General features: G+C 59.4%; 2 protein-coding genes across 3 annotated transcripts in view; one reads left to right on the top strand and one right to left on the bottom strand.

Annotated features, from left to right (window-relative positions):
- Nucleotides 1-330: 330 nt before the first annotated feature.
- ZNF296 (zinc finger protein 296) lies at nt 331-3,974 on the bottom strand. The gene is made up of 3 exons (XM_032388324.1): nt 3,680-3,974; nt 3,299-3,451; nt 331-1,283 (listed from the first exon to the last, which is right to left on the bottom strand). Exons 1-3 carry the CDS (start codon nt 3,972-3,974, stop codon nt 331-333), a joined length of 1,401 nt encoding a protein of 466 aa, XP_032244215.1.
- The window catches only part of GEMIN7 (gem nuclear organelle associated protein 7), a 19,734-nt gene continuing 12,156 nt past the window's right edge, over nt 3,265-10,842 (top strand). Inside the window, exon 1 of one of the 2 annotated variants that reach the window (XM_032388326.1) lies at nt 3,265-3,408. The gene's annotated coding sequence lies outside the window, so the exon portion shown is untranslated. Of the gene's footprint in view, nt 3,409-6,309; nt 6,383-10,842 lie in introns of those variants that run through there. The other variant, XM_032388325.1, reaches the window with a different exon arrangement.

Below are 10,842 nucleotides of genomic sequence, written 5' to 3'. Positions count from 1 at the left end.
CAGGGGCCTCTGGTGACAGGTCCGGGCTTCTCCCCGCCCTCGCCTCGGCCCCTGCCCTGGCCTCGCCCACACCGGGAACCGGGAGCGCGGCTTTCTGTGCCAGTCTTGCGGTGCCCGGGGCGCTGGGGGCTGGCCTTTCCCCTCACCCCCTCCAAACCGGTCCGTCCAGCCGTCCACCCCAAGGAGGGGAGCCACCCGCCCCACCTGAGACACCCCAAGAAAGCCAGAGTCCACACGCGGGTGTAACTGGGCAGGAGGATTTACTGGCGGCGGAGGAAGGACAAGGACGTGGAGCAGCAGCGGCCCCCGCGCCGCGCCAGGCCCAGCAGCTCAGGCCTCCCCGCCCCCCTCGGGGTGCTTCTGCCGCAGGTGTTTGTCCAGGGTGGCGCGCAGGCCGAAGGGCACGCAGCAGTGGGGACACTCAAAGCGGGCGCCGCCGGGCCCCAGGCCGTGCATGCGCCGGTGGCGGTTGAGCTTGCTGCTCTGCGCGCAGGCGTACGAGCACAGCTCGCAGGCGTACGGCCGCTCGCCCGTGTGCGAGCGCCGGTGCACCGTCAGGTTGCTGCTGTTGGTGAAGTGCTTCCCGCAGAACTCGCAGCTGCCCCCGGGCCCGCGGCTCTTGCCCGCCGCCTTGGGCATCTTCTTGGGGGACGTCTGGCTCTTGGCAGGCTCAGTCGTGTGTTCCTTGGGGGTAGGCCCCCAGCTGGCCCCGCCGCCGGGAGCCCCGGGTTCCTGGACGCCCGCCGTGGCCGCCGCCCCGGCGCCCTCCCCGCTGCTGCACGGGAGGCTGCTGGCCGGGGCGGCCGCATGGGCGGCGGGCTCCGGAGGGGCCGTGGCAGAGGCCTGTTCCTGACCGGCTTTGGCCGTGCAGGGGCTCTGAGGCCGCGGCTGCCGGTGGGTCTTCTTGTGGCGGTTGAGCTTGCTGCTCTGGGTACAGGTATAGGGACACTGGTCACAGGCGTAGGGCCGCTCGCCGGTGTGCGAGCGCATGTGCACCTTGAGATTACTGAAGGAGCTGAGGGTCTTCGCGCACACAAGGCAGGTGGGGCTCCGCCGGGGCAGGACGCTCATCCGGAGGCCCTTGGCCTCCGCTTCCGGCCCCACCACTGCTGACACGGCGGCGGCCACCTCCGCCAGGCCCAGCAGCGGGGCCTCGGGGGCCTCGGGTTCCGTCTGGTAGATGGACAGGCCGTGGTCCCACTGGGCATGGCGCAGCAGCTTCCAGGCCCCTGTGAACTGTCTCCCGCAGCGGAAGCAGCTCAAGGCCTTGGGGTCCTTGCGTTCTGCAGAGAGAAGGGCCGGGTGTTAGGGAGATGCATGAAAGCAGCAGTCTCACGCCCGCCAGGTGGTCGCCTTCTGCAGCAAAGGCCCTTTCCCGGGGGCTGAGAACGCACTGCAGGGAGACAGAAACTCCCCGTCCTCAGAAGCCGAGGTGCGGAAGTGGGCAGACAGACAAGTAAGGAGAATCTGTGGAGTGGATGACGACTACCTGGGGATTCTCTGTGTCTGAGAATCTTCCAGAGAAAAGGGACAGCAGAGTGAGGGACGGGAGGAGTGCTATTTTCTATTGGGGGTGGGGGGGGTCAGGAAGGCCTTACTGGAAGACAAGACCAAATTCTGGGTGCTGGGCGCCAGGCCATGCCCCCTGCTCACTGAGCTTCCCACCTAGACAAGAAACAAGAGTTCTGTTTTCCAGATGGGAAAACTGAGGCAGACCCACTTCTCCAAGGTCCCAAGCTTGCAAGGGTGGAGTTGGGGTTTCAATCCAGAAACCCCGGGAGTGCGAGACAGATTTTCAAAAAAGACTGTTGGCTTGATTACTGAGTGGGTTTCTGTGCCAAGCTCCAAGTTCACGAGTTCCACGCATGGTCTCCTATTCCCTGCCTCACAGAAGAGGGGGCCAAGGCCTAAGTGGGGAGAAGGCTTAGCAGCCACCTAGAGGTCAGGGTGGGGCAGTGAGTTAGGTCCCCCTCCCTCGGCATGGACCCCAAATTAAGAGCCCTCCAAATTGGATGTTTTCTCTAGACCCTCCAGGTACTATCAGTGAAGTACTTGCCTTTACTTTTCAAATTCTAGACCGTCTGGGATGGGGGTGGCTTTCCTGATGCAACACCAGGGTCAGGAGCACAGATGGGGGGCTGGAGAGTGTTAGCCTGGCCCGACTTCCAACTAGTTCGGCTCCCTAGCTGTGTGGGTGAGAAACACTCCTCTCTGGCCCTCAGTTTTCTCATTTGTCGGAATATGGGGATCCTGGGGATCCTCTCCCTTTTAGGGCTGTTGTGACCTCGGATGGAGAAGAACTGAGAGTTCTGGTCCATGTCAGCCCTCAGTAAACATGAGCTGAGCCCACGTGGCTGAGATGCCCACATTGCTCCAAGTCCAAGCACCTGGGAGTGTTCAGTGATTCCATCAAGGCCCCTCCCTGGGCCACCAGATAACCTGCTGGCTTCAAGTCTACAGCTAATTCACAGTCCCTCCTTCCCCTCCCGCACTACGGGACTCCCCCCCCCCACCCCCCACGCCAGCCCAGGCCTGAATGTAATTCCATCTCTCAAAAATCCTAGGAACTCATGGGCCAGGGGATGGAAATGTGCAGGTTTGGAGGAGCCTCGGCCTGCGATGACCAAGAGTTCACCATGAGTCTAGTACCATGTCAAGGGCTTTCATTACCTCCCAAGAGAAGGAACCCAGGTGTCCAGACACCCACGACCTGGCCCAAACCAGGGGCTTCCCAGCGTGCAGGGCTGGGAGATTCCATCAGAGAGGGAGGCCAGAGGCCCCTTCCCTGACTCCGAGCAAATGCACCAGCGCCTCAATCAGGAGTGATCAAGAGGTGGGACAGGGTGGCCATGCCATGCCTCCAGCTGGCCTCGGCTTCCCCTCCCCCAGGTTGCTGCCCTCCCCAGAGGTCCCCCTACTGCCACAAGGGTCCGGCCACCTGGCCAGTTATTTCTGGCCAAGGGGAAGGAGAAGTGAAACCAGATTGGGGGTGTGTGTGTGTGTGTGTGTGTGTGTGTGTGTGTGTGTGTGGCAAATCCCCAGACCAGTCTTCAGGGGCTGGCCACACCCTGTGGGCGGCCCTCCTACAGGCCCCGCCCCGCCCCCCCCTCCCCCCCCCCCCCACCACTAGTCCCAGCCCTAGGACAGGGCAGGCCCTGGCCACGCCTAGGCTGCACCCGATGGGGAGCGAGAAAAGGGAAGTAGTGCTCACTGCCCCGCCTGTCCAGCTCAGCCCCTTCTCCCACAGGAAGCCGGGCCCTTGAACTTGAGAGGGGGCCTGCATCCCGGCTTGACTCACCTGAGCCCTGGCAGGGGCTGGGGCCTCTGAAAAGCTGACAGTCCACCTTCTTGTGGTCCATGAAAGCAGTGATGGCCTCCAACGGAAAGGTCTGCAGGCAACGGCCGCAGGTCAACAGATCTGGGTGTTTGTCGGTCCAGGGCTGGCGGTCTGCTGGGAGGAAGCGGGTGGTAAGCGTGGGGTGGGGCCAGGATGGGGGCTGGGGGTTCCGAGGGAGAGGGAAAACCCGAAGGTCAGAATGGGGGCTGGAGGCCAGGACCAGGCAACAGAAATAAGGCGGGGGCCGGGGGTCGGTGCCTGGAGGAAGGCGTCCCACGTACCCCCCCAAACCCCCCGAGTTAAGGGGAGAGAGGCGGGGCAGGGGTAGGGGGCGCTCACCGCGAGGGTTGAGGATCAGCGGCGTCCACAGCGCCCACTGGTTTCGCTCGCCCAGGGCGTGGAGAGGGCTCCCGGCGGACACGGGGTCGGGGGAGTGGCGGGGTTCGCCCTCGAACCGCCCCGGCGCGGGCACTTCCTTCGGGGAGAAGAGCCCCAGCCCCGGGGCCTGGAGGGGCCGCGCGTCTGGCTCGGGCTTCACTTCGATGACGAGGTCCGGCATCTCCATCTCGTCGTCTGTGTTGGAGGCGGGCGCGGGGTCTACTCGGCGAGGCGTGCAGCCGGCCTTGCGGCGGGACATGGGTCGAGGGCCGGCCGGCCGGGCGGGCTGGCGGGCGGAGGACGCGCGGGCCGTGCGCGCTCAGTCCGAGGCGCTCAGGTGAGTGGCTGCGGCGACCCGCCGCGAACTCTTACACGTGCTGGCCCGGCCCGTGGCTCCGCCCACCGGGGCGGGGCCTGACGGGAGAGGACGGGGCGGCCCCGCAGGGGCCCCAGGCGGCAGCCAAACTCGATCAAAGCCTAACCCACTGCATTTTCTTAGGGACCAAACCTTAATGACGTCCGGGTCTCACCACCACGTACACGAGCAGCTATTCCTGATCCCGTTTTAGGGCCGGAGTAACTGAGGCACGGGGTGCCCACACCCACCCCCGAGAGAGAACAGTAGGGGCCACGTTTCTCGCTAGGCGCCTATGAGTAATCGGGACTATTTCATTAAATGCATTATAAAAATTCAGTGGGCAAACATTTATTGAGCCTTTACTGTGCACTGGGTTCTGTTCTAGCACTGAGGATACCGCAGTAAACAAGACAGAAAATAATCCCCGGCTTCACGCAGTTTATTTGTTGGGGAGACAGACTCTCAACAAGGTAACTGCAAAACTTAAGAGTGCCTCCCAGGATGACAAGTGCAGTGGGGCAAAATAAAGCTAGGAGGGTTTATAAAGGGACAGGGTTGCTGGGGTGGGGGGTGGGGGTCAGCTTTCTCCAGGGCAGAGCATGGTGGAACTGAGACCCGAGGGAGGTGAGGGGGCCAGCCGGCCTTGTGCGTTCAAGAATAACAAGGAAGGGGGATGGGCGTGGGGGGAGGCGTGGGTGATTGAGTTTTGTGAGAAAATGAGGTCAGACCCAAGAGGGTCTTTTGATCACTTTAAGGTCTTGGTTTCCTGAGACCGGAGCCTTGAAGGGTGGGGTTTAAGGCAAGGACGGTTGTGATCAAATAGATCTCCTCTGCTCTGGAATCACCATTAAAACCAAACAGGCAACTGTCTCACCACCCCCTCCACTCGGGCCTCCTTGAACTTCCCTCCGCAAAGCAGCTCACTCTGATCGCTGTTTGAAGTGGCATCGACACCCTGCCCCACCCTCCAACCCTGATGAGTTTCTTTTTCTTCCTGGCACCCACCGCACCATAACATAGAACTATTTGTTGACTGTCCTCTCTTCCCTCCCCACCCCTACCCGACACAAGCCCCCTGAGGTCAGGGCCAGGGTCTGTCCTCCCCGGGCTGTCCCCAGCCCCAGTCCGAGTGAATTTCACATGCTAATCTCCCCCAGAGTACGGCTCCAGGCCAGAAGGTTCCTCATATTGTTATTCAGGGCTGAGCTCAATTGTCCTCCCGCGAGCAGAGGACCTCCCTGACCACTGTATCTAATGTAGCCCCACCCTGCTGAAGGCCTCAACCATGACCTCCATCCGTCCTCGCTTCTTTCCCGGCCCTCAGCTTCCCCATCTGTTACCTAAGGGGGCTTCTTCATGGCCACCCAATTAAAGAAGCTCCCCCAACTCTACCACCATGACCCTTATTTTATTCTTTTTATATCACTCATCACAAGCCCTGAAGGATCTTGTTGATGTATTTGCTCATGAAGACCCTGTATCTGCCCCTCCCAGCCCTCCTAGAATGTAGGTTCTAAGAGGGCAGGAGTCAAGCCAGGCTTGTCCACAGGCCCCCTGCTCGTTCATAGGTTAACAAGTGTGTATTGAGCTCCTGCTCTGCCCGGTCTTTCAACATATCGCAGAGGGCCTGTGTGCCAGGCACTGGGCCTTGGGGATCTGGTGGGGTGGGGAGGCCCACGTAGCCTCTGCCTTACTGAAAAAGTGTGGGAGAAGGGAATTCTGTCTGAGCCCAGAGGAGCGAGGCTCCCTAGCCTTCAGGCCAGACAGTCCATCTTTCAAGGCCTGCTTCCTTCTTTGTAAAACGGGGTGGGGGTGGGGGGCTGCAGGGAGGCCTGCGAGACAGAACCACCACCCGGGGTCCATCCCAGCTGCAGCTCTCTCCAACCTCTTTCCTGCTGAAACCTGGCTGCGCAGGGCTTCAAAGAAGGGAGCTGGGGTTTGGCCTGCAGGTGAAGGGTAGGAGCGTGCACGTGTAGGGGGGTGGGGGGGTGCAAACACCAAGCTCCGAGCTTAGCTCAGCCGGAGGAAGTCTTCCCCCTCTCTGCGTCTCAATTTCTTCTTCCGTAAAGCGGGCACCCCGGACAGGCCCCACGTCGCTGGCGGGCCGCTCCGGGGGCAGCGCGGGGCCAGGCGGTGGGCGGGGCGGGGCGGGACGCCGGGGCAGCGGCGGCTTCCGAGCCCCAGAGCCCGCCCGCCACCACGTGGGGCGGCGGCGCGGGCGGAACCCAGGCGGGGCGGCTCGCGGCCCGCCCGGGCCTCTGCAGCCGGGACGCCGGCGGAAGTGGGAGCGCCGGCCGCCGCGGACCTCGGTGAGTGCGGGGTGTCGGTGGCGGGGCGCGAGCGCAGGACAATTCCTTCCCCCGGGCACCCGCCCGCGCGCGAAGCCGGGCGTGGCGGGAAAGGGGCAGGTCCGCGCCTGCCACGCGGGCCGTGGGGGGACGTTCGGATCCCACCCCCCCGCCCCCCGCCGCGAGCGCCGGCACCGGGACTCCGATCGGGGACGTCCCCGCGCCCGGGTCGGCGGGGTGAGGAGCCGGGGCAGCGCGCGGTGCTCCCCGCTCGGGCAGATGATAGCGACGACGGTCAGGACAGTGACCACGGCAGCGCTCCTGACGCCCCGCCTCGGTGGGACGGGCTCGCTGGCCGGCTCTGAGCCGGGAAGACACCCAGCCCGGGCGGAGTCGGGAGTGGACGCCTGGGGGCCGGGAGGACCTACTTAGTATAAGAAAAGGCTAGCGGGGGGTGGCCAGGGCGGAATTGAAAGGAAACTGACCGGCCCAGGGGAGGGGAAGGACTCTGTGCTGGATCTTTGGGGCGGGGTGGGGGGGGTGTTGTGTGGGCATAACAGCACCTTGGTTCATCCGCCGGCGTCTCGGGTCTTCTCTGTGACCCTGGTAACTTCAGCTAGTTCCCTGCCCTGGCAACGGAAGGGTTAGCTAAATGCGTGTCCGCTGAACGGATCTATTGCCATTTCCTTGGAGGTCAGCCCCGAGGACCCTAGAAGGGAGGTCTGCGAATCTCCTGCCCTCGCGCCCACCACCCAAGTGATGGGCTCTGGAGTTTTGATGCAAATCGTTTTTCAAGTCGTGGGGGATGGGTTTGGGCATTTTTCTGCAATCTTCCCGCGGGAAATCCTTGGCTCGGAGACTGAAAAGATAAAGGATTCTGGAGCCTGGTCACCAGGTAGCTTGGATAATGCCTCCTTTTGCCTTCTTGGGCACACCCTGTCGGACCTTTCCTAAACCGGTTTCCTATCGGATCACACCTTGATTCCAAGTCCTCCAGTGGCCCTCCTGTGCTGGACGAAAACAGATCTGTCCTGCAGAGAGCAGGGGTGATGGGCCGGGTCCGTTGTCAGACCCACCTGGGTTTGCTCCCTTTTCCGTCCCCTCAGCCGGCTTGCACCCAGTAAATGATTTGGCATTTCCCTGTTTCCAGTTTCCTCCTTGGGGAGAATGGGGATCGCGTGGCCTGACCCCAGTCTCCGTTTGTTTTCCCCTAACGGAGAAAGCAAGTCTGCACACTGGTCCACCCTTAATTTTTTGTTTTATCCAGGGATTTAACATCATTTGTGGCCATTTGATTAATTCCCATCAATCCTTTATTCAGTACTAGCCCTAAAGACTAGGGTGTTTCTTTTAAATCACTCAAGTGTTAACCTAGGTTGCTTGAGAGCCCTGGGAGCTGATGATTCTTGACCAAGCTTGGACTGCCGCGGTCAGATAAGTTAGCACATGTCTATATCCCCGAATCCCATTCACAGTGGTAGTGGTCAAATAAAGAAAATTTATATTGTACACCTGAAACTAACAGTGTGTATTAACTAGCTGGGATTAAAATAAAAACACAAAAGAAAAAAAGAAGAAAATGTATGTATCCCATAAAGCCCATTTACTGTGGTCTTCCCCATTAGGGAAGACCCTGAGAGTCTGCCTTGGTTCTCCCCTCAGTCCATCAGCAAATAGTGAGGGCTGTCAACCTTCAAAATAAATCCTAAACTGACCACTTTTCCCCACCTGCGCGGCCCTCAGCCTGTCCCAGGGACCATCATCCCCTGCCCTCCTGGGCCACTGAGGTGGCTTCCTTACGGGGCTCCCTGCTTCTCCCTCTTTCCCTCCCAGTCCACTGTCCCCACGCGCAGCAGGCAGAGGGATCATGTGAAAATCCAAGTCCCTCCTGTCTCCCTCAGAGTAGAGAGCCGGGTCCTCACCTCAGTCTTCAAGGCCCCTCCCTGCAGCATCTGCCCTTGCTCCCGCGCCTCCTCCATGCAGGCCTCCTTGCGTGGGCTTTGCATTTGCTGTTCCCATGGACTGAAAGGCTTTTCCCCCAGATCTCTACATGACTCCGTTCCTTATTCTATTTAGGTCTGTGCTCAAATACGACAGCCTTCCTGGCCAGCTCTCTCTCGCCCCCAGGCTGGGCCAGGCGGCCCCTCTGGGCACCAGGGCCCCCCAGTCTCTATCCTTCCAGCCCTGCCCACTCTGGGTCAGCCTGTTCTAGAGACAAGTCTGTGGCAGCCGCTGAACTGGGGTGGTTCGCTCACGGCTGTGTTCCCTAGCAGCGCCCCAGGTGGGCTGGGCACTGGGCAGGCCCTTGGATAATGCGGATGGGTGAATCTTTTCATTCCTTCAACAAATATTTACCGAGCTCCCCCTGCTTGCCTGGCTCTGGGTGGGGCTGGGGGTGGAGTCGTGAAATAATGGGACATGGCTTTTCTCTCAAAGTCCTGTGTTCGGTGGCAGCACAAACACACACAGGTAAAAAAGTACGTGCATATTGTCAGGAGGGGGTCGTACCGTGGGGACAGGAGAACGCAGGGTGCAGGGGCTACTGTCTCCCCCCTGTAAAGGCGATGTTTGAGCAGTGACCTGAGTGCAGTGAGGGAGGAAGGTGAGCCATGGATCCGGAAATATGTAAGTCCCCCATCTGGAAGAGGGTTCCGGGCAAGAGTGTGCTTGCGATGTTTGAGGACTAGCGCAGTGAGGCAAGGAGGGGGGTGCGGGATAGGAGGTCAGAGAGGGTATGATAGGGTCTTGGAGCCACTGTGAGGACTTGGGCTTTTTGCTCTTGGGGAGGTGGGAGCCATGGGAGGGCTCTGAGCAGAGGAGGGGTGTGCCGGGACTTAGTTCTAACAGGATCTCTCTGACAGCTTTGTCTGCGCAGGGAACAGACTGTAGGTGAAGCTAGAAGCTGGGCACCCAGTGGGGAGGAGACTGGTATAGTCCAGGTGGCCGGGGATGATGGCCGGACCGGGGAGGAGGCAGAGTGGGGCAGGGGGTGAAAAGTTGCTGGGTTCTGGATACAACTTGGAGGTGGAGCCGACGGGCCTTACTGATGGATTGAATGTGGGTGGCAGAGAAAGCGAGGAGGGGTCCAGGACACTGTGGGATGTCTTTTGCCTGATCACCCTGAAAGGTTCTCCCTTCTCCTGGAAAACCTAGAAGGTCTTTTTTTTTTTTTTCTTCCTTCGTCATTTCATAGATGAGGAACCAGAGCAGGGAGGCTTCTATAGAGTCGCTCTCAGTGACCTGCGCAGATCCCTGGTAATGAATCTGGGAGGGCTAAGAACCCCCCGGGCTCCCCGAATCCACACCTTCATCCTCTCTGCCGCGGGGTAAGCTATGGCCTGCCTCCTGGTCTGGTATGGCCCACCAGCCAAGAGTGGGTCTTACATTTTTAAGTGCTTGGAAACTTTAAGAAATCTTTGTGGGTGCATGAAATTATATAAAATTCAAATTGCAGTGTCCTGGTACGTTGGGTTGTAAGGAGAACGGCCACGTTCATTGTCATATCTGTCCGTGGCTGCTTTCTTAATACTATGGTAGCGTTGAGTAGTTGTGACAGACCCTATGGCCCACAAAGCCTGAAATATTTACTTTCGGGCCGTGTACAGAGAACATTTGCTCACTTCTAGTAAGGATTCAATCTGGGCCACCAGTGGGGGTGTCTGATCTGTAGGGCTGGACAGCTAGTCCCTAGGAAAGGCCTGGGCTGGGACAGAAAGTTTGGGGAGTGGGTAAGGATGGGAGAGGAAGTTCAGATTCCCGAGGGGGAATCTAACATTTTTATTTGTATTTCTTTAAATTTTATTTTATTTTTTTTTTTTTTTAAAGATTTTATTTATTTATTTGACAGAGCAAGATACAGTGGGAGAGAGAGCACAAGCAGGGGGAGCAGGAGAGGGAGGAGAAGCAGACTCCCCGCTGAGCAGGGAGCCCGATGCTGGGCTCGATCCCAGGACCCCGGGATCATGACCTGAGCCGAAGGCAGACGCTTAACGACTGAGCCACCCAGGCGCCCTCTTTAAATTTTATTTTAAGTAGTCTCCACACACTGCCCTGAGATCAAGAGTCGCACGCTCTACCAAATGAGCCAGCCAGACGCCCCAGGAATCTAACATTTTTTTAAATTTATTATTATTTTTTAAATTTCCAAATACTAAACAGTGGAAGCTTTTATTTATTTATTATTATTATTTTTTAAAGCATTTATTTATTTGACACAGAGAGAGAGCGAGCACAAGCAGGGGGAGCGGCAGGCAGAGGGAGAGGGAGAAGCGGGCTCCCCGCTGAGCAGGGAGCCCGATGCGGGGCTCGATACCAGACCCAGGGGTCATGACCTGAGCCGAAAGCAGATGCTTAACCAACTGAGCCACCTTAAAAAAAGATTTTATTTATTTATTTGAGAGAGATAGCGAGAGAGAGCACACGGGGGGGGGGGGGGGGGGGGTTGGGCAGAGGGAGAAGCAGGCTCCCCACTGAGCAGGGGC

This window comes from Phoca vitulina, unplaced genomic scaffold, assembly GCF_004348235.1.
Source record: "Phoca vitulina isolate PV1807 unplaced genomic scaffold, GSC_HSeal_1.0 scaffold52, whole genome shotgun sequence".
NCBI lineage: Eukaryota > Metazoa > Chordata > Mammalia > Carnivora > Phocidae > Phoca > Phoca vitulina.
This window is presented reverse-complemented; position numbering and strand designations above follow the sequence as displayed.